Source organism: Narcine bancroftii, chromosome 3 (genome assembly GCF_036971445.1).
Source record: "Narcine bancroftii isolate sNarBan1 chromosome 3, sNarBan1.hap1, whole genome shotgun sequence".
NCBI classification, from domain to species: domain Eukaryota; kingdom Metazoa; phylum Chordata; class Chondrichthyes; order Torpediniformes; family Narcinidae; genus Narcine; species Narcine bancroftii.
Window position 1 is genome coordinate 12939246 of NC_091471.1, and position 24316 is coordinate 12963561.

The 24316-nt window shown below is 42.6% G+C and overlaps 1 protein-coding gene across 1 annotated transcript in view; it reads right to left on the reverse strand.

Annotated features, from left to right (window-relative positions):
- LOC138756974 (dedicator of cytokinesis protein 2-like) overlaps positions 1–24316 on the reverse strand; it is a 1510503-nt gene that overhangs the window by 1220248 nt on the left and 265939 nt on the right. Inside the window, 2 exon segments of the mRNA XM_069923500.1 lie at positions 16462–16597; positions 22799–22880. Coding sequence (XP_069779601.1) covers positions 16462–16597; positions 22799–22880 — 218 coding nt within the window.

Genomic DNA, 24316 nt, shown 5'->3' on the forward strand with positions numbered 1-24316 from the left:
AATGCTTCCTAGTATTTTTTGGTTTTACCTCATGTTAACTCAAAACTTTTTTATCCTGCTTGTATACAAGTCTGCCATTCTGTACGTCCCTCCAGCTCAACATCTCCTCACTTGTCAGGAAGGCACAACAGCAAGTGCACTTCCTGAGAAGAATGAGGAGGGCAAGGCCACGGGCCATCATTAGGTCAACCTTTGAGAGCGTCCTGGCCGGCTGCATCACAATGTGGTATGGTTGCTGCAGAGAAATGGATCGGAGTTCAATCCATACCACCGTAAGTGCGGCAGAGAGGATCACTGGGGCCTCCCTTCTGCCCCATCTGCGTGATCTACCGGGATCATTGTCTGAAGTGAGGGTATAAAGTCATCGAGGACCCCTTCCATCCTGCACACAGCATCTTTTAGCTGCTCCCATTGGGAAAGAGATACAGGAGGTTGTCTATATGGACTTCAGTAAGGCCTTCGATAAGGTTCCGCATGGGAGGTTATTTAGGAAGGAGAAGTCCCTGGGTATTAATTTAGAGATAGTCAAATGGATTCAACAGTGGCTGGAAGGAAGGTGCCAGAGAGTAATAGTAGATAATTGTTTGTCAGGATGAAGGCCGGTGACAAGCGGTGTACCTCAGGGTTCGGTATTAGGACTGTTGTTGTTTGTAATATATATTAATGATCTGGAGGATGGAGCGGCAAATTGGATTAGTAAATATACAGATGATACTAAAATAGGGGGAATTGTGGATGATGAAGAGGGTTTTCAAAGATGGAAGAGGGATTTAAACTGCTTCGAGGAGTGGGCAGAAAGATGGCAGATGGAGTTTAATGCTGATAAGTGTGAGGTGCTTCATTTTGGAAAGAATAATCAAAGCAGGACATATGTGGTAAATGGGAGGGCGTTGAAGAAAGCAGTGGAGCAGAAAGATCTAGGAATAACGATGCATAGTTCCCTGAAGGTAGGAGCGCATGTGGATAGGGTGGTGAAGAAGGCCTTTAGTATGCTTGCCTATATAAATATAGGAGTTGGGAAGTAACTGTAGAAGGCATTGGTGAAGCCAAATTTAGAGGACTGCGTGCAGTTTTGGTCACCTATTTATAGGAAGGATATTAACAAGATAGAGAGAGTGCAGAGATTTACAAAAATGTTGCCTGGGTTTCAGCATCTGGAAGACAAGGAAAGATTGAGCAAATTAGAAACGTAGAAGGCTGAGAGGGGATTTGATAGAGGTGCTTAAGATAATGAGAGGGATAAATAGAGTTGATGTGGAAAGGCTTTTCCCATTGAGAGTACGAGAGATGGATACAAGAGGTCATGGGTGGAGAGTTGATGGGCAAAGGTTTAGGAGTAACATGAGGGGGATCTTCTTTACTCAGAGAGTGGTTACTGTGTGGAATGGGCTTCTGGGAAAGGTGGTGGAGGCAGGGTCAATTTTGTCATTTAAGAAAAAGTTGGATAAGTATAGGGATGGAGGGATATGGGCAGGGTGCTGGTAAGCGGGATTAGAGGAGGGTACTTGGATCAGTGCAGACTAGAACGGCCAAAATGGCCTGTTTCCGTGTTGTAGTAGTTATATGATTATATGGTTATAGGATCAGAGCCATCACAACCAGGCTGAGCAGCAGCTTCTTCCCACGGGCAGTGAGAATGCTGAACAACCAAAGGACAGTGAGAATGCTGAACAACCAAAGGAACTGCTCACACTAACCATCTGAGACTCTCACATTCATGAAACAATATTTATTCATTTGTTTGTATAGATGAATACATGTCCTGCCTATGTATTATTTGTCTGTATGTGTGTAATGTCTGGTTGTATGTCTGCGTGTTTTGCACGGAGGACCGGAGAACAATGATTTGTCAGGTTGTACTAGTGCAATCAGATGACAATAAAATTGACTTGACAGGTTATCATTAACACACCAGACAGACCAAGAAGCTAATAAATGTTGTCTGTTTTACTTTCCACTGTCAGACACATCAAGTTTCGTTTAAAAAAAAAATCCTCCCACATTTCATCAGGCATCTGATTAAAAGCTTCCACCGAAGGATGTTGCTTATTTTCAGAGAATCACCGAGAACCTTGTGTGACTCATTACATGAAAGGATGATGTCCAGCACAGACCCCACTCAACCGCCTCCATCTCTCAATGCATCAAACCATGCTGGCAGAAGTAGAGGAGAACAGATGCCTGCAGTGATGACTTGTGCAAGTTTACGATTTGGATGGTGAAAGTTAAAAGAAAATGGACATTGAACTCTAAAATGAAAACAAACAGGACAAGTCCCATGTGTGGGAAGTGGAACAAGGGCTTGCGTTTCAGTCACACCTCACCAGGTCTTCGATAGGCACAGCCTGACCTGCTGAGTAAATTTCAGCAATTTTGGCTTTCATTTTCAATTCGGATGCCTGATGCGGCAAATAGTTCAATCAGTTAATTGCCCCTCTCGTCAGTGAGGGGTAAAAATGAAATGAGGGTTTATTGTCATATCCATTAGTGCAGATGCACAGAACTTCTCACTTGCTGCAGTCACACAGTTGCGTGAGCAACACCAACAGCAAGAGTGATAATCAAAATATTCACAGTCGCGGTTAGTGCAAGAGAAAGTCACAATCAGAATTATTGTCATGAGACCATAAGATGTAGAAGCAGAAGTATGCCATTCGGCCCATCGAATCCGCTCTAATATTCCATCGTCCATTCACAAGATTTGTTTCTTTGCGGCAGCAGTATTGTGCATTACAGATACAAAGAAATTGCTAGAAATTGCATTTCCAATGATACACTAAAAGTAAATAAAATAGTCCAAAGGAAAAGAAAAAAAAATGGTTTATTGTCCATTCAGAAATCTGAAGGCAATAGACAATAGGTGCTGGAGTAGGCCAATTGGACCTCCGAGCCTGCACCGTCATTTAGTGGATCATGGCTGATCTTTCTCTTTCAATAACCAATTCCAGCCTCATCCCTTAACTCCCATGCACACAAGAGCCTTATCCAACTCTCTCTTAAATCTATCCAGTGAATCTGCCCCCACTACCCTCTGTGGCAATGCATTCCACAGATCCACAACTCTCTGGGTAAAATAATTTCTGTCTTAAATGGCCTTCCCTGTATTCTTAAACTATGCCGTCTAGTCCTCGTCTCCCCCATCATTGGGAACATGTGCCCTGATTTCACCCTGTCAAGCCCTTTGATAATCCTAAATACCTCAATCATGTCTCCCCTCATCTTTCTAAACTCCATCACATATAATCCAAGTCTTTCTAACCTATATGTTAATCCTGCCATCCCGGGAACTAACCTTGTACATCTGCGCTGCACTCCCTCTGTAGCAAGTATGTCCTTTCTTAAATATGGCGGAGGGGAAGAAGCTGTTTTTCTCAAGCTATTGTTCTACTGTGCAGAGGTTAAGAGTTGATAGGAATGTGGGGAGAATGAAAAAAGGGATTAACAGAGAACTGATGGAAATGGCTACTTGATGAACAACACGGACTCAATGGGCCGAATGTCCTGCTTCAGTGCTCTACAAATTTATGAGTAGTCCACTGGGTGCATTGATAAATGTCACCACCTCTCAGCTCAATGGCCCACATTCAGATGTTTACGGGTAACGGCCTTTACACAAGAGAACACGAAAATAAAGAGGGTGACTTTTACTGCGCTGGAGTCAACAGATTTGAAGCGAACAGCCCATAAGAAATGGAATAACGTTTAGTGAAACACTGTTACAACACCAGCAACCTGGGTTCATATTCACCACCATCTGTAAGGAGTCTATATGTTCTCTGGGTGCTCCAGTTTCCTCCCATGTTCCAAAGAGGTAGGGGGTTTGTAAGTTCATTGGTCACAAGCATTTGGGTGGTGTGGGCTCCAGGGCCGGAAGGGCCTGTTACCTTGCTGTATCTCTGAATGCAAAATATATATATATAAATCCAAAAAGCAAGCACAATCTCAACAACATTATGAATACAGAGATCCGCGTTGATGGCTAACGCAGGGATATGGGGCTAATTGCTTCAAAGTGATGAATGTTTAAAGTATTTCTCATGAAATATATATCAAAACCCGAATTATTTTTGCTCTTTTCCTCAAATTTAAATTGTTTTTATGAATTAATGAATACCAGAATTTAAAATCTCATTAAAATCAATGACAGCTATGACACATGGCAAAGGTACCCCTCCCTCTCCACCACCCCCTCCTCTCAGTCCACCTGGAGAGCTCTGGGGACAGAGACAAATTAGCTCAGCCTTCTTGGAGCTGTCACCACCCATTCCAAGTGCAAATCTGGCACTTCACACCCAGTCCAGCATATTTTGGGGGGCAAGCCAAGTCCAAGTCTAGTCCAATTCCAGTCCAGTCCAATCCAGCCCCCTCCAATGTAGTCCAAATGAAAACTGTCCAGCCCAGTTCGGTATGTCCAAATAAAGTTCATCCAGTCCAGTCCAGCCCTGTCCAGTCCAGTCAAATCCAGTCCAACACAACCCAGTCCATTGCAATCAAACCCAATCAGTCCAACCCAGCCCAGTCCATCCCAATCCAGTCCAGTTCAAGCCCAGTCTAATCCAGTCCTCTCCAATCTCGTCCAAACCCAGTCCAACCCATCCTAAGCTGAGTCCAATCCAGCTCTACCCAGTCCAGCAGAGTCCAATCCACAGAACCCCAAAGACCTGCACCTCCAGTTCAAGAACAGTTTCTTCCCAACACCTCTCAAGCTCTTGAACCTTCCCTTGCTACTCTAATCACGGACAGATCCAACACCACAAAAGGACCGTCTGCTCTTGGTTATGCAACTTCTTTTTAACTCACATGATCGTAACTGTGCATATTTATAAACGATCAACTTTTTGGATTTATAATCTCCTACTAATTTAATTGAAGGAATAACGATGAAGTTGTTAGACAAAGTACCTCATTAACATTATCATTAACACTTCTAATAACGTGACAAAATTCTAAGAATAAACACATGGCTTGACATTGGTCACCCAATTAAAAGTTCTCAGGGGCTTGATTTGTGGACACTTTTCCACACTTCCTGAAAACTAAGTAGCCCAGGAAAAAATATCCCTTCCAAAATTCAGATTTCCTGCTTATACATTTCCTAAAAGTGATAGAATTTAACCTGGGCTCTTAGAAATTGCTGAGGATCCAATTTCAGGATTTAACAAATGGCCAACTTCCATTACTGGGGAATCGGATGCTAACCAAGCATCTTCGTACCGATTAAAGGATAATTAGTCAATCCAGAACAAGAAATCCATATTCCCAATCCTAGCACATTTCTTTGTTTTCATCCAGATAATCAATGTGTGTTTTTTCCCCTCTCTTCATCACTCTGACCCAAGGATTGCTGAATGGGCAACATTATTCAGGCTACGTCTATATATTACCTTGGGCACGATACAGCTAGCACAGGAGAAAATATAATTGCTTTACTTGAGTGGAAAAGGCAGAAGGACAGATGGTGGTGGAGGACTAAGGACTCCTTCTCTGCAATGGTGGGGCAGTGTTGACCTTCAGATTGGCGCTGGGTGGGATAATGAGGAAGGCACGGTAGCGGAGGCAGTGTCATGGATCGGCATCGGAATGGGAACCCTGGCAACATTTGGTAGTTGTGCCCAGTATGGAAGCTATCTGGATGTGGCAGTGGGGGAGAGCGATTTTATCCAGGGAACTGGAATGACCGTGTGGTGCGGCCTATCCAGGGGACCACCCTGAGAGTGAGTTGCAGGGGGGGGAAACCGGCATACCCGGGTAACCACATCGAGTGTGCGGTGGTGGTGGGGGGAGGGAGTGGGTGTTTCCAGAGGGCCACACTGAGAGTGCAGTGAGAGGGATGGGCATAATTGGGGGGTGGAGAGACGGTTTATCCGGAGGAACCACAATGAGAGTACGTGGCACCATTCCGACAGTGTGGTGGGGGTGACAGGTATATCTGAGAGTGTGGTGGGGGGATGGGTGTATCTGGGGGACCACACTGAGAGTGCGGTGGGAGGGACGGGTGTATCCGGGGATCACGCTGAGAGTGCGGTGGGGGTTGGGAGACAGATGTATCCAAAGGAACACACCAAAAGTGTGGTGGGAGGGATGGATGTATCTGGGGGGGCCACACTGGGATTGCAGTGGGAGGGAAATCGGTGAGAAGGCAGTTGGGGAAGGAATGAGTGTATCCAACGTCCACATCGTGTGTGTGGTGCAGGAGGACGGGTGCATCTGGGCTCCTTGCTGAGGGTGCGGTGGTGGAACGTGTTCTGATCTCATTTCAGTCTTGTGTCTCCAGTCTGAAGGAATTTAGACTTCTTCAGTCTGCTCTCTTCCAGAGTGAAATCCATTAAGCATTAACTGGTACAGAAGGCAGTTTTGGTCACCTTATCTAAGGAAGGATGTTCTTGCAGTGGAGGGAGTGCAGAGGCAATTCACCAGGCTGATACCTGGAATGGCAGGAATGACTTATGAGGAAAGATTTCGCAAATTGGGATTGTACTCGCTGGAGTTTAGAAGATTGAGAGGGGATCTCATAGAGACCTATAAAATTCTGGCAGGACTGGACAGAATGGATGCAGATGGGATGTTTCCAATGACGGGAAAATCCAGAACCCGGGGCCATGGTTTGAGGATAATAGGCAAACCATTTAGGACCGAGAGGAGGAGGAATTTCTTGACACAGAGGGTGGTGAATCTGTGGAATTCATTGCCACAGAGGGCAGTAGAGGCAGGTTCATTCAATATATTTAAGAGGGAATTAGATCTATTTCTTCGGTATAAGGGTATTAAAGGTTACGGAGAGAAGGTGGGGACGGGGTACTGAACTTTAAGATCAGCCATGATTTCGTTGAATGGCGGAGCAGGCTCCAAGGGTCGAATGACCTACTCCTGCTCCTATCTTCTATGGTTCTATGTTTTTATGAACTGGCTCAGGGTGATTTTGTTCCCAATAAAATGCATAAACATGGAATTTTCCCAAAAGCACAAACACACTGAAACCGATGTCCTCAGAATGATTCCTCCTTGTGTTTTTACAGCTGTTCACAAACACATGAGCTGGGCTCCCTCTGGTGGGACCTTTTCTATTGTTTTCTGGTGCTTTGCACTTGACCATTCCACAGGGGTTTAGATAAATTCTTCTTACACCTATAAAATATCCATTGTTCTGGATCACTCACAAGTTATTCTGGGCTCATACGAGTCAATCCCAAATCTTTCCAACATAGGACAGAGAACAATGTTGTGCTGACCTATATGAACGTCTGGACTAATGAGTGAAACATGAAGGTCTGCAGACGCTGTGATTGTTGTGTGCTGGAGGAGCCCATGGGGAGACAAAGAAGCAAAGAGATATAACTGGCGTTTTTGGGCCTGAGTCCTTCTTCAAGGTCTGAGCAAGAAGCAGGCCGGAGCCTGAATCAAAAGGCTGGGGGAGGAGGGTAGAAGAGGCAGGGAGATGAACACAGGTCAACAGGGAAAATCAAGGCCATCATTACTAAATTGATATTAAAACAAATACCTTGGTTATTTAGCTCTGAATTGATGAATTGGAACATAGGATGGGAATCGAGAATCTGGTTTGGTGGAGAAAGAACAGCGACCTAGCTCCCAACATCAACAAAATTCTTGAGGATCGTAGAGAGAGGTGGCAAAGGCTGGACACCCTGCCTTCAGTGACGGGATGGTGTTGGAGATGGTTAGCACCTTCATGTTCCTGGAAGACCACATATGAGAGGACCTCTCCCGGAGCCAGCACATCGAGGCCACGGTACAGAAGGCAGTCCTGTGACTTTATTTTCTTAGAAGTCTGAGTCGATTTGGCACATCGTCGAATATTCTATCAAACCTCTGCAGGCACATGAGAAATGTAAGCTGACTGGTCGCGTCAGGCTTGGTCGATGGAGAGAGCTGGGATGAAGAAGGCAGAAGGCAGCAGACATATCCGTCCATCATGGGCTCTGGCCTCTCATTCATTGCAGACATTTACATGAGGCGCCACCCTCAAGAAGACAGCCCACATCAAAGAGGACCCTCATCACCCTGGTCACAACCGTTTTGCTCTGCTGCCTTCAGGAAAGTACAGAAGCCTGCACACTCCAGGTTCAAGAAAAGGTTTTTCCATTTTATTTACAACTTGGTCGAAGCCGATTCTGGCCACTGGCACCCGGTCCTCCCAATTCACCTACATTGCCGTATGTTTTAGAGGGTGGGAGGAAACTGGAGCACCTGGGAAAAACCCACACAGGTCACGGGGAGTGGGATTCGAATCTGGGCCGCTAGCGCCACAATAGCTACCATGCTGCCAGGTTTATCCAGTGGCTCCAAGTCTTTTGAACTTCCTCTTACAGCCCCAACTGTAAAGTACTTCAAGATCAGAAAGATATTCATTAAAGATTATTCATCCCCTACTCATCAATTAAATGAGTCTGTTCTCTGTGGCCATTTGTTGATTTAAACAGTCTCAGAATTTCAGCCATCCACTCCTGAAATGTCTTGGACCAGAAACCAGGGCAGTACGGTTGGCGTAGGGGACAGCATGGTTAACTGTCTGTAAGGAATTTCTACGTTCTCCCCGTGTCAGCATGGGTTTCCTCCCGGTGCTCCAGTTTCCTCCCACTCTTCAAAACGTACCCGGGTTGTCGGTCATGTGGGTGCAATTGGGTGGCACGGGCTCATGGGACTGTTACTGTGCTGTATGTCTAAATTAAAAAATAATAATTCGAAGAAAAGTTTCTTTCTCCACTGATGCAGCCATTTATTTCCATCATTCTCTGTTTTATTTCAGATTTCTGGGACCTTCTATTTGGTTTCTGGTTGACATTTCCAATACTCTTAACAATTTATTTCTTAAAAACTCAAATGATTAATATCACGTAACTTTGAAAGCTCTGTTTATTCATTGTTCCACTGACAAGACGTGCGACACTACTGAATTGGCAGCCCAATTATCAAAAGTTCAATTTCCATGAAGTACAAAGAGCAATTGAATAATTATGGGCTACAGTATGTTGGAGAGCAGAATTACTGGCTGATTACATCCTTTCAGTCTGTCAGTATGACACACTTCGACAAGGAGTTGAGGATGGCACTGAGCTAGGTCATCACAAGACATTGGTGAGACTGCCGTGTATGTTCCCGGTCACCGTTCCAAGGATTAAACTGGAGAGGTGGTGGAAAACATTTACGAGGATGATGCCCGAACTGGAGGCCTTGAGTTATAAAGGAGAGACTGGATCAGCTGGGACTATTTTTTCCTGGAACAAAAGAGGTTCAGGGGTGACATTATAGAGGTTGGGGGCATAGATAAAGTGGATGGTCACCACATCAGAAGAGGTGAATCTGAAGCTAGAGGGCACATGTTTAATGTGAAAGGGGAATGGTTTAGAGACAATGAATCATAAATGGAAGTGGTAGAGGCTGGTATAATGATCACATTTAAAAGATGTAGTCAGGGTCATGAGGAGGAGAGGTTTAAAGGAAAATAGGCAAAATGGAAGCAAATTGCACAGCTCAGCTAGACATTTGGTCAGCATGGACAATTGTGTCAGGAATTTGGATCTGAAGCTCGGGTGGCCGATGGCTTGGACCAGAGTCTGTGTGGCTGCAGAAGCGTTGGAGGCAAATCCATGAACACTCAGTGACTCTGAAGGGATGTATTTAAAACGTTCTTATCCACTAGTGAGGTGTCAAAGGATAGGAAGGTAACTAATGCTGTTCTTTTGTTTAAAAGAGTTAATAAAAATATGGGAAATTATAGGCCAGAGAACCTGACATCAGCTGTGGGTAGATTGCATGAATGTTTTTAAATGGCGGCGCTGCCGGAGGTGCTGTAACCACAGCAGCACTACTGGTGCAGACCCGGCCAAAGCAGCATGGGGTTCTACCACCCAGAAGTAAAACACAAAAGTCTCCAGACACTGTGGTTGAAGTCGAAACACAAATGTTGGAGAAACTCAACAGATCAAACAATGTCCTTTACAGAGTGTTGCAGGTATCTTTGAGGGCTGGAACAGGGAAAGGCACTCACAGATAACACCATTTTGAATTTTCAGCCAGGCACCTCATTCAAAGCTATAAGCAGTATGTACTGTTCTCACTTGAAAGACTATAACAATGGATGTTTATTCAAAAAGACAGCTGTTCAGAGAGAGAAGGCTATCTGTTTATGACTTGCTTTTGGGAAATTGAAAACCAGTATTGATCAAGCAAGTCATGTGATTAAGACGCTTGGAAAAAGCCACATTTTAGTTCATCAGAATGTCATCTGGAAAGACAGTAGAGTAAGATGGTCACTTCCGCTCTTTCTTCATATCAGAGGAGAACAGTGATCCACTGTGATCATTGTAATGGTCATTTTTGATTGATCCATATCTGGGTAAAGGAAACAGGATCAGTCCTGTATTTGGACCGTGACCATTCTAATGGTCACTTTATTCAGCCCTTGCCTGGGTTAGTGGAAGTCACAAGTTCCGTAACCCCTACGCAAGGAAGAGGAGAGTTGTAGCAAATCATTCTTATGAAGAAACATTTCTCTGGAAGCAACTTGATAAGGATTCATAAGTTTGAGAAGTCTGATGACTCCGTGTCTCATCTACTTCAATAATTACGTCTGAACATCAATTTCAAAGTTCTGGGTTATCACGCAGGATTTCTAAGACTGAACTTTGAATTGACTTTTCAGAATTTGGGCCTAAACTGTAATGGTTTGTGCAATCCATACACACACACATATACATTTGCACGTAGTTGAGATTAAGTTTAGATGTAAGGAAGATGTTATATTATTAATAGTTATTAATAAAAAATATTGTTTTAAGATACCATTGTCTTGGTGAATTTCTATTCCTGCTGATCTATGACACATAACAATAGCAGAGTTATACCTTGATGAAGGGTATGTATTTTTATCATTGCTATATAAAGGACACTGTTTGACCTGCTGAGTTTCTCCAGCATTGTGTTTTAACTTTAACTCTACCACCCAGTCCATACAGGAATTTAATGGCTTGTTAAAGGAGCCAAAAGTGTTCAAAAAATTCTGAAGGACGCACACAAGCGTCAAGCTATTGGTAACTTGTGGGTTAGGAACCCGCACTGGAGGTGGGATGCTGGTGACTTGAGGTAGAAGGACTTGCGTCAGCCGTGGGCTGCTGGTCGCTGACTTATTGGAGCCGGGTGTTGGGGCTGGAATTCAAAAGGATGCTGAGGGCAAGAAGGGCTCCTGAAGAGCCCAGGGAGCTGAAGGCTTCCTCATCATGTCAGAGGTTTGGATCTGTGTTCGGGTTGACAGTCGTCTAAACTGGAGTCTTGTGTAGCTGCAGAGGTTACAGGAGTGTGGGAGGTAAATCCATGGGCCCTCGTTAACTCTTGGACAGACTCTCTTTTGCTTCCCTTTCTCTGACTTATAAGGGGAGCTGGGCAATGATAATGCAAATGGCAATTTAAAAAATTTAAATGTAGACATACAGCACGGTAATAGGTCATTTTGGCCCACAAACCCGTGCCACCCAATTTACCTACAACCCCCAGTACATTTCGAACAGTGGGCGGAAATTGGAGCCCGCAGGGAAAACCCACACATACATGGGAGGAACGTACAGACCCCTTACAGGCAGTGCAGGATTCGAACCCCGGCCCCGACCACTTGATCTGTAATGGCGATGCGCTAACCACATCGCTGACCGGACAAGTGTAAGGTTACACTTTGGAGGGTCAAACAAGGGAAGGGCAGATGTAGTAAAGGCTGGAAAGTGGTTTCACAGGGGATCTTTTGGCACATTGTCCTTTGTAAACCAAAGTATCCAATACAGGAGTTTGAACATTGTGTTGAAGTTGTAAGACATTGGTGAAGCCAAATTCAGAGTTTATTTTAGTCATCTACATACAGGAAAGATAGCAATAAGCTTGAAAGGGTGCAGAGGAGATAGATAAGGATGTTGATGGGACTTAAGGGCTGAGTTATGAGAGAAGGTTGAATGGGTTAGGACTTTATTCTCTGGAGAATGAGGGGAGATTTAGAGATCTATTCAAAATGAGCTGTTATGGGTTATATTATAATTTACATTATATATAAATATGTGTGGGGGGAGGGGGTTTAGTGTAGGTCACTTCACAGAGACTTGCACTTCACATCTCATTTAAAATTCTAGAGCTTTGCTGAAAGTGAGACATTCAGGTGCCAGATGCCTTTGCAAAGACAATGAAGTTATTTTGGAAGAAAACTCAAGAAGCAGGTACAAATGGAAAAGTCAGGGCTCAAGTGCTGATAAAGATGTTTCAGGATTGGGGGTTTAGGGGGGGGGGAGAGAGAGAGAGAGAGAGAGAGAGAGAGAGAGAGAGAGAGAGAACAGGATACCCTAACCCTAACCCTAGAGAGCAAGAGAGAGAATGGAGTTCTACAGTGGATTTTGGAGGCTGCAACATGGCAAGCTGTCAGCTTGTTAAAACCCAATTTTGAAGACGGGTTGTGGGTTCTGAGTTCAACCTCTTCAAAACCCTTGTAGTCCTTACAAGAGGAGATGGCTGGCTAGAGTATTTCTCCTGAAGTAAGGGAAACAAGAGGAACTCTGTGGTGACCTGGAAGAAGAAGTTATCATTTGTAAAACACATGATGGGGCAATTTTCTTCGACATTGAAATGGCTGATCAGAGGAAATCAGTTTGTGGGTGTCCAACGAGCAACAAATCTCTCTCTGAAAGCAAGAAGAACCTTCCTGAGTGGTAACCAGTTACCTTTAAGCATCAGAGCTTGGTGAAAATTCATAAATGTTAAATTTTGTGCACAGTATAAGAATTGCCTGACACCGGTGAACTTGGAGGAGTGAGAAGTGAGATTGGACCATGAACATATACTTTCCTGAACATATACACATTACATACAAATGTGTTTAGAATTAGAAGGGGGTTAAGTTAATAGTAGTAAGTTAAAATTTGATCCTGTTTTCGTGTTTAAAGAAAATGAAAAGAAACTTTTGTTTAAGTAACCATTTGTCTTGGTGAATTTCTTTGCTGCTGGGTTTTAGGGTCTTCTAGACACATAACAAAGGCTTTAGATCAGGTAAATGCATTGAGTTTGGGTGCAACATGAACTAGACGACATGGGTTAAGTACGAAAAGTGAGCTGTTTAAGGGGAAACATTAAGGAGAACTAATATCAGCAGCGGTGGTGGATGTGGGTTTGATGTCCACATTAAAGAGAAATTAGCGTCGATACATGAACGGGAGGGATATAGTCCAAGTGCAGGACGACAGGACCAGGCGGAATAAATATTTTGCCACAGACCACATGGGCCAGTTTCTGTGCTGTAATGTTCTGAGAACCAACCTCTAAAGTCTGGTGAAATTAGTTTTATTTGTCAGTCAACTGTCCTGATCATCCTGCAGTTTGTTTGAATTCACCAGTTTTCAACGTTTTGATGGATTCTACCAACTTCCCCACTGTGATATGGAACTCATTGGCCGCAGTTACTTGGCATGACCTTTTCTGCTTCACAAGGTGTATAATTTGCTGACTTTCTCTCCACAGATGCCAACTCGAACTCCAGCCAACTTTTGAAAGATTACAATCAGTCAATGAATTTCCCCGTTATTTTGTTTGTTTTTATATTCTTGAATGTAATCTGTCTGGCAGGCATTTTGTCTGATTGCAATCTTATTATTGCATCTGTGCAAGTTTTACATTGATTTCAAAAAGTTTCTTCACTACTCTGTAAGTTGTCCCTGCATGTCTGGAATTCTGGATGAAAATGGTATTGGAATTTACAATCTGCAATTGAGTTCTTTCTTTCGTTTTATGTGTCTGGAAATTATTTCAACCCATTTTCTACCATTTCTGGTTTAAAATACGCACCTCCCACATTCTGAGACACAGATGTGACTTTTGCCTCACTCGACTTTGTAACCCTGACGCAGAGCTCCATATGAAGAAGGGCTGGGATCAGAGATTCCTGGGATTGTGTGCCAAATACGCAGCAGATTCAAGATTCAATCAATTGTCATCCACCAGATGTTGTCAGGCATGGAAGGCTTCAGTGATGGAGAGGGGTTGGACAAGCTGGGCCTTTATTCCTTTGAGTGCAGAAGGCTGAGGGAGGACATTATAAAATCATGAGGGGCGTGGATAAAGTATTTCTTCCAAGGGTAGACAAATCTAGAATTTGAGGGCAAGCATTTAAGATGAGAAAGGAGAGTTTTAAGAGGGCCCTCAGCGCACTCAAAAGGTGGATTTTAACCAGAACAAGCTGCCATAGATAACTGTAGAAGCAGGTACAATTCTGATATTTAAACAATGTTTAGGGAGAATTATAGATAGGAAGGACTTAGAAACGTATGGACCAAATGCAGGGAAAAAGGGACTGGCCCAGAATGCCATCTTGGTCAGTATGGACATGTTGTGCTGAGGAGCCTGTCATACTCAAGATGTTCAATTATCTTCCACGTAGTGCTGCAAAGTCATCCATCAACTTTACCAGATATACTCGTGTAATCATTGACCCCCCCCTCCTTTTATTGTTCCAAAAATTGTGTTTCCTTATATCCCATATAAAAGTCAACCCCCCGCCCCTTTCTTGACACCGACCACACAGCCCATCCAAGCTCCTGACATGGATACTCACCTTCGTTTGCCGCCTACTGGAGTTCCTAACGCTTCGTCTGCCCACCCATCCCAACTCCCCAGGCTCCGACCGCCTAGCCATCCGAGCTCCCGATACCACGAGTGCAGACTCACCACCCAGTCCCGTCCATCCGAGCTCCCACTGCCTTGAATGACAGAGGTACTTAGCACAGTCAAAGGTTAGAGCCCATGTAAAAGTAGACCACCACCACCCTCCTCCAAAATTTGACCCAAAAAATGGGTCCAAATAATTCAACAATCACACAAGTATATATGGGATTTAAAGAAGAAAGGGACGCAAAAGAGAGTTCCTTCAGAGAAAGTGAGCAGGCAGGCAGATCAAGGGCAGAGTTGGAACAGGTATTGGGGTTGGTAGGGCATGGGTGTTTGGGGGAGGATACTGGAGATTAGATGGGGTGGTTGTTCTGATAGGTCAAGGACAAACCTCTCTCAGGGCGATATTACAACGTGAAAGCCACATTTCCCAGAGAATGACCCCAGAGCTACTGGTTCATCTAAACCTCTAATTGGCCTTAATTCAATCTAGCTTTCAAATTACATCCTTCTCCCTTCCTCAGGTGCAACCAAAAACATTTTACAACTTCAAAACACCTGTCTAACCATTAAGACCCGTTAGAGCAGCACGGTTAATGTATGGATTAATGCAACATCTTTACATTGCCAGTGATTGGGACCAGAGTTCAAATCCCACACTGTCTGTAAGAACTTTTTACATTCTCCCCATTTCTCTGTGGGTTTTTCCTGGTGGTTCCCACCTTTCAAAAAGTACTAGGAGTGTATGTTAATTGGGTGTGAACTGGGCGGCATGGACCCGTTGGCTGAAATGGCCTGTTACCGTGCTGTACGTCTAAAATTTAAAATTTAAATTTACATATGACAGTCAGACTTTCTCAAGACAATAATTTTGCATGTCTCATGCTCACTTCACCTGATGTATGGTCAGGACTTTGGACACTGATCTGTCTGCTTCTTGTGGTTTGAGCACTTCCATCAGTTGACTTCCAGCTTCTCAATTCAAGGTCAAGTAATGAGTGAGGTTGAGGTCAGCAATGAGTTATGGGCTCTCCCCTTTCCTTGCTGACATGAAGGTTCTTTTTGACTGCGACACAATGAAGGTGTACATTTCTCAAATCCAGAGATCTACACCAGGGAAGCAGGCCCTTCGAACAGGCCCCTGTCCATTCTAACCAATCAAGCTCATCCCGTTTGGCCGATAAACCTTTTCTGTCCCATGTGCTCGACAAAATGTCTTGTATCACAAATTATCCCCGCCTCTCCCACTTCCTCTGACAGCTCATTGCGTGCACTCTCTCCTGTTATCAGGCTTTTTGGCCCTCTGAGGTCACCCAGTTAAAGTAGCTGTTAGTGCAACAGCATTACAAAGCCAGTGAACCGGGTTCAAATCTGGTGCTGTCTGTAAGGAATTTGAATGCCTCTCTCTGTGTCTGTGTGGGTTTCCTCCGGGTGCTCCAGTTTCCTCCCACCATTCAAAAAATAACTAATGAGATTGTAGATTAATTGAGGTGTTTGAGTGACACTGACTCGTGGGTCAGAAGGGCCTGTATCATGCTGTACATCTAAAAATAAGTATTTTAGATTGCCCGACCCTGATAAAATTATGATGGATATCTACCATATCTATTCTCCTCATGAGTTTACACATCACTATCTGGTTCTCCGCTCAGCTTCCTAATCTCTAGAAAGAAAGATTGCGGCCTATCCACCGCCACTCAAGCCCGCCAGTCCCTCTCATGAATCCTTTCTGCACTGCTCCTGCAGATCTGAGTCTGTGTATGCTTGTCGTAATCTACCCAAAAAAAAGGTTCAAGACATCCCTATTTTTCATACCTGAAACTCCAAATGGTCTTCTCAATCCCTGAGTCATTTTCTTTGCATTGGTTTCCCTCAAATCCATCCTGCCCACCCGTACGATCTGGCACACCAAGTAAATCCTTTCTCGATTCAGGTCCTTGTTTCCCAAATCCTAAAACAAAACAAAAAATCAGGCAAATGTAAGGTTCCCAGTTCTCCAGAATTGATGTAGACCAGTTGCATCAGTGACTAGCAATGACCAAGAAAGGGAGACAGTGGTGGGTACAGAGAATGTGCTACCAGTAGCAGTGATGGAGCCAGGTACAATAGGCTCTTTTAAGAGTCGATTAGATAGGTGCATATAACTGAGAAAAATGGAGGCTTATGGAGTGGGGAAATTCTAGAGTGGATTATTAGATCGGCACAACACAGTGGACCAAAGGGCCTGTACTATGCTATAGATTTCTAAGTTTAAAGCACATCAGAGTCTGCGGTTCTTCAGTGAGTATATTCGCAATGTCGTCTGAATCTTTTAACCCCTTCTGCAGGCGCACCATTGGTAGCATCCTGTCAGGGTGCGTCACTGCATGGCACAGGAACTGCTCTGCCCAGGACCACGAGAAACTGCAAAGGTTTGTGAACATGGCTCAGGCCATCGTACAGGCTCCACCCCCTCCCTTCCCTCCACAAACTCCATCTCTAACTCCCACAGCCTTGGAAAAGCAGCCGCCAAATTATAATTTTCTCCTCAGCAGTATAAGATCTCAAACCATCAGATTCAAGGGCAGTTTCTTTCCCGTAATTATCAAACTTTTGACTCAACCTCAAAATAATAAAATTATGTTGCATTTGCTCCGGACCTCTCTCTACCCCCCCCCCCCCAACAATATACTTCAATACTGTGTCTTCCTTGTACTGTGTATGAAGTGTCCACATGATCAACTCTCCAAACAACACCTTTTTTTTAAAACTTTTTTTATTTTTCACACTATGAATCATATTAACCAAAATACACAAAAACATTTCCCTCTTGAATATACACAGTGTCATTTTCTCCCCTTTTTCCTCCCTCCCTTCCCTCCCTCCTTCCCAACCCCCTCCCTACCCACTAAAAGTTCAGCGTATAGAACACAATAAACCCATTAAACAATGTCATCCCACAATGAAAATAAACAAGAAAATTGTGTCATCTACTGTTAAACACTGGGTCAGTTCATTTTGTCTTATCATTCTGTCATTTTAGGCGGTGGAGGTCCGCGGTAGGACTTCTCTGTTCCATGTACGGTTCCCAAATTTGTTCGAATACTGTGATGATATTTCTTAAATTATATGTTATTTTTTCCAATGGAATACATTTATTCATTTCCATGTACCATTGCTGTATTCTCAGGCTCTCTTCTGATTTCCAGGTTGACATTATACATTTTTTTGCTACAGCTAAGGCTATCATAATAAATCTTTTTTGTGCTTCATCCAAATCGAGGCCAAGTTCTTTACTACTTATATTACTTAGAAGAAAGATCTCTGGATTTTTTGGGATGTTGCTTTTTGTGATTTTATTTAATATCTGGTTTAGATCTTCCCAAAACTTTTCCACTTTCTCACATGCCCAAATTGCATGTACTGTTGTTCCCGTTTCCATCTTACAGTGAAAACATCTGTCTGATACTGTTGGGTCTCATTGATTTAACTTTTGGGGCGTGATATATAGCCTGTGTAACCAATTATATTGTATCATGCGTAACCTCGTGTTTATTGTATTTCTCATAGTTCCGGAGCAGAGCTTTTCCCATTTTTCATTTTTTATCTTTATGTTTAGATCTTGTTCCCACCTTTGTTTGGGTTTACAACTTTTTTCCTCGTACTCTTTCTCTTGAAAGTTGATGAACATGTTTGTTATAAATCTTTTAATTATCATTGTGTCTGTAATCACATATTCAAAGCTGCTTCCTTCTGGTAACCTCAGTCTGCTTCCCAATTTGTCCTTCAAGTAGGTTTTCAGTTGGTGGTATGCAAACATTATACCATGAGTTATACTATATTTGTCCTTCATTTGTTCAAAAGATAATAATTTATTTCCCAAAAAACAATTTTCTATTCTTTTGATCCCTTTTCTCTCACATTCTCTAAAGGAAAGGTTATCTATTGTGAAAGGGATTAGTTGATTTTGCGTCAATAATAATTTTGGTAGTTGGTAATTTGTTTTTTTCCTTTCTACGTGAATCTTCTTCCAAATGTTGAGCAGATGGTGCAGTACTGGTGAACTTCTATGTTGCACCAGCTTTTCATCCCACTTATAAAGTATATGTTCTGGTACCTTCTCCACTATTTTATCTAGCTCTAATCTGGTCCAATATGGTTTTTCCCTTGTTTGATAAAAATCTGATAGATGTCTTAATTGTGCTGCTCTATAATAATTCTTAAAGTTTGGCAGCTGTAAGCCCCCTTGTTTTTACCATTCTGTTAATTTATCTAGCGCTATCCTCGGTTTCCCCCCTTTCCATAAGAATTTCCTTATTATTTTCTTTAGCTCATTGAAGAATTTCTCTGTTAAGGGAATTGGTAATGATTGAAATAGGTATTGTAGCCTTGGGAAGATATTCATTTTAATGCAATTTACCCTTCCTATCAGTGTTAGTGGTAAATCTTTCCAATGTTCTAAGTCATCTTGTAATTTCTTCATTAATGGCTGATAATTTAATTTGTATAGATGGCCTAGATTATTATCTAGTCTAATACCTAGGTATCGGATTGCTTGTGTTTGACATTTAAATGGTGATTCTTTCTTAAACTTTGTGAAATCCGCATTATTCCTTGACATTGCTTCACTTTTATTTGCATTGATCTTGTACCCTGATACTTCTCCATATTCCTTCAATTTCTTATGCAATTCTTTTATTGATATTTCTGGTTCTGTTAAGTATACTATGATGTCATCTGCAAATAGACAGATTTTATATTCCTTCTCTTTCATTTTTATCCCTTTTATTTTATTTTCTGTTCTTATCAGTCCTGTGAAGGGTTCTATAGCTAAAGCGAACAGTGAGGGAGATAGTGGACATCCCTGCCTAGTTGACCTGCTTAATTTAAATTGGTTCGATATATATCCATTTACTGTCACCTTCGCCAATGGTCCCTTATATAATGCTTTAATCCAAATAATATATTTTTCTGGTAGATTGAACCTCTGTAGTACTTTGAATAAATAATTCCATTCTACCCTGTCAAAGGCTTTCTCTGTGTCTAAAGCAACCGCCACTGTTGGCATCTTATTTCCTTGTACTGCATGGATTAATTAATGAACTTACAGATATTGTCCATTGTTCGTCTTTTCTTAATAAATCCAGTTTGATCTAGTTTTACTATTTTTGGTACACAGTTGGCCAATCTGTTTGCTAATAGTTTTGCTATTATCTTTAAATCTGAGTTAAGTAGAGATATTGGTCTATACGATGCTGGTGTTAGTGGATCTTTCCCCATCTTTGGTATTACTGTAATTAATGCTGTTTTACATGAATCTGGCATGTTTTGTGTTTCTTCAATCTGGTTCATTACTTCCAGGAGAGGAGGAATTAATAAGCCTTTAAATGTTTTATAGAATTCTATTGGGAGTCCATCCTCTCCCGGTGTTTTATTGTTCGGTAGCTTTTTTAATATATCCTGTATTTCCTCTATTTCAAATGATTTTATTAATTTATTTTGCTCCTCTTCTTGCAATTTCGGTAGTTCAATTTTAGCTAGAAACTCATCTATTTTGTCTTCTTTCCCTTCGTTCTCAGTTCAGTATAATTGCTCGTAGAATTCCTTGAAGTTTTCATTGATCTTTGTTAGGTTATATGTAATTTGTTTGTCCTTTTCCCTTGATGCCAATGCCATTCTTTTAGCTTGTTCTGTTTTAAGCTGCCAAGCTAATATTTTGTGCATTTTTTCTCCTAGCTCATAATATTTCTGCTTTGTCTTTATTATGTTCTTCTCCACTTTATATGTTTGTAGTGTTTCGTATTTTATTTTTTTGTCCGCCATTCTCTTCTTTTTGTTGTATCTTCCCTTGTTGCTAGTTCTTTTTCTGTACTTACTATTTCCCTTTCCAGCTGTTCTATTTTCTGATTGTAGTCCTTCTTCATCTTAGAAGAAGATAGGAGCAGGAGTAGGTCATTTGACCCTTCGAGCCTGCTCCGCCATTCAACGAGTTCATGGCTGATCTTAAAGTTCAGTACCCCGTCCCCGCCTTCTCTCCGTAACATTTAATACCTTTAATACTTAGTTACATAACTTATTATCTGCCCTCTGATGAAGGCTTTCATTGCATCCCATGATATAAATTTATCTTTCACTGATTCCGTATTTATTTCAAAGTACATTTTAATTTGGCGCTCAATTAATTATGTAAAATCCTGTCTTTTAAGTAGCATGGAGTTTAATATCCATCTATATGATCTTGGTGGGATGTCCTCCAGTTCTACTGCTAATAACAGGCGTGAGTGATCCGATAACAATCTAGTTTTATATTCCGTTTTCCTAACTCTCCCTTGGATATGGGCTGACAACAGGAACAGGTCAATCCATGAGTATCTTTTAAGTCTACCCGAATAATATGAGTATTCCTTCTCCTTTGGGTGTTGCCTCCTCCATATATCCAAAAGTTGCATTTCCTGCATTGATTTAACTTTGTTCTTTCTACTTGTCTTTTGTCCAGTTTTATCCATCTTTGAATCCAAATTAAGGTTAAAGTCCCTTCCTATCAATATATTCCCCTGCAAATCTATAATCTTTAAAAAGATATCTTGCATAAACTTCTGATCCTCTTCATTAGGTGCATACATATTGAGCAAATTCCAAAATTCTGAATATATCTGACACTTTATCATTACATACCTCCCTGCTGGATCTATTATTTCCTCCTCTATTTTGATTGGTACATTTTTATTGATTAAGATAGCTACACCTCTAGCTTTTGAATTATATGATGCTGCCGTTACCTGCCCTACCCAGTCTCTCTTTAATTTCTTGTGTTCCACTTCAGTTAGATGCGTTTCCTGCATGAATGCTATATCAATTTTTTTATTTTTTCAGTAAATTTAATAGCGTCTTCCTTTTGATTTGGTTATGTATTCCATTAATATTTATATTCATATAGTTCTCCAAACAACATCTCTCACTGCATCTTGAGAACACATGACGATAAACTTGATCTTTAAAGGCACTGTTCCATATCAATTAACCTCCCACTCGCCCTTATCTTCATTGAAAGAGCATATCGTCGATTGATGCCCTCTGAAAGGTGCTGTGGTTTTTAAAAAATTCACTCAAGGGATAAGGTTGTTACATTTCGTGCGTGACAATAAAGAATCTAGTCACTGATTTCTGTGGGCAAGGAAGAGTCAAGCACATTGCTGGATTTCAGAATCGCAGTGAGGTAAATCCAGATCATGTCTTCCCAAAGAGGAACATAGTAAATGAGATGGATTTTAACAACAATCCATCAACCCAGAATGGTGTGGATATTTATTCAATGAACTGAAGCAAGATTTCCTGTCTCTCCCGGTGGTTGTCAGGGTCTGTGGTCTAAGCCTTGAGATGTAAAGGCCCTGGTTTCCCCCTGAAAAGAGCTGGAAACCCAGAGAAATCGAAAGATAGTGAGTGAAGAGGGTAAGGGGGAGGGGCGAGGGAAAGAAGGTATGTGAGAGAGGATATGTGTGAGGGAGAGAATTAAAAGAATGGGGAAAGAGGCTGGGGAGGGGAAGAGAGTGAGAAAGAGGGAGAGAGAGAGAGAGAGAGAGAGAGAGAGAGAGAGAACAGGGTGAGTGAGAGAGAAGGAATCTTCAAGCAAAAGTATTGTGATGAAATAAATGGGAATTAGAAGCATTCTGCCCCTTTTAACTGTGACTTAATAAATATAAATTGTCCAGCACATCTGATTCTGAGCTGGAACAAATCAGCATAAAAACAGCCCCTTCCGTCCAGCACGTCCGTGAAGGCTGTTACCTACCCAGAGACACTCCATGTCTTTGATAGCCCTTGCTTCATACCTTGGTAAATCAAGGGATTACCCAGATACCTTCTATTTCTACACCCTCCACCATCCTCTTTGACTGTGTATTCCAAATTCCACCCACCCCCCTGGGTGCAAAGGCTCCTCCTCAGATCTTCTCTAACCCCCAAACCAACAGCTTCCCATTTTGGTCACTTGCAGTGCGGCAAATGCCCTCTCTGTGCACCTCATACCTGGATTGGGGGAAACCTTTTCCCCTTTCCAATTAGCCTCCTCAACTCCAAGGAAAATAAACCCACCCTGACCAGTCTTCCTACACCTCTGGGATGCCACCCTTGGCTTCATGCTATGGATTGGGAAATAACTTGAGGTGAGACTCACCGTGAACACAAGCTTTAAGTTATTCAGCATGTCAATCTCCTTTGGTAATCCTGTGCTCGCCCAACGGAATAAATAATTCTCACTGAAAGTACAAGAATTAATTTTGTTAAATGTAAGTCTTCCTTGAGAACCAGAGTCCAGATCAGTAGTCCTCAACATTTATTTTTCCACTCACAATACCACCTTAAGTAATCCTTTACTAACCACAGAGCATGGTAACAGGCCACTTCGGCCCAGGAGCTCGTGCCGCACAATTTACACCCCATTAACCTAAGCCCCCGGTAGGTTTTTTTGAACAGTGGGAGGAAACCGGAGCCCCTGGAGAAAACCCACGCAGACACTGTGAAAACAAACACAATCCTGAAGACAGCGCCAGAATTGAACACCGGTCCAGTCCCAACCATTGGCACTACGCCAACTGTGAGTAAGGGATGGTTTAAGGTGGTACGTGAGCGAAAAGATTAAGAACCACTGGCCTAGATAGTCATAAGCATGGTGTCTTCACTCAGATCTGGGAGGTGTAACCCAGATTCAGATTTCGGATTTATTGTCGAAGTAAATACAACCTTGACATTTCTTTTCCTGCAGGCGAGGCAGAATTACTACTTATTCGTAGTTCAAAAAAAAAATCCATACAATGTACACATGAAAACAAGTAACAATCTGACTGCAATACAACGAGGAAATAAAATCAATAAAGTGCAAAATTACGAGCCCTTTAATGAGTCCCTGATTGAGTTTGTTGTTGAGGGGTCTGATGGTGGAGGGGGAGCTGCTGTTCCAAACCTGGTGGTGAGAGTCTTGCAGCACCGACACCTCTATCCCTGATGGCAGCAGTGAGAACAGAGCGTGTGCTGGGTGGTGAGGATCTCTGATAATTGCTGCTGCTCCCTGCAGATGTTGCTCAGTGGTGGCGAGGATTTTGCCTGTGATATCCTGGGGTGTGTCCACTACCTTTTAGCAAGGGTTTTATGCTTTGAAGTACAGGTGTCCCCAGGCCAGACTGTGATGTAGCCGGTCAGGACATTTTCCACCACAGTCTGTAGCAACCTGCCAGGGCTTGCAGTGTCATGCCAAACCTCCGCAAACTCCCGAGGAAGTAGAGGCACTGACATGGTTTCTTCATGATGATTGGTGGGTGTTTAGATATGAAGGGCATCAGGGATGGAAGGTGGAGCCAGTGTCAACTAACAGTCGCAATCCCATTGAAAGGTAGAACAGAATCGAGGGGCCAAATGGCCACTCCGACTTTCTTTGAAACAGGAGTCCCCACGGGAAACCCACGCAATAGCAGGGAGAATGTGCAAACTCCACATGGACAGCAGCAGAGGCCGGCGTTAAAACACCGAACTGAGGCAGTTGCCAGCTGCTAGGTACCATGCAGAGTATTGTATGTAGAGCTTCACTTAACTTTCCATCACGCAAAACACTGCATCTCAGTGCAAGAACCAACAAACCATTCAATTCAGCGCCATTGCCCATAGGAACAGATCATTTCCTGTTGATGAATCTGCTTTC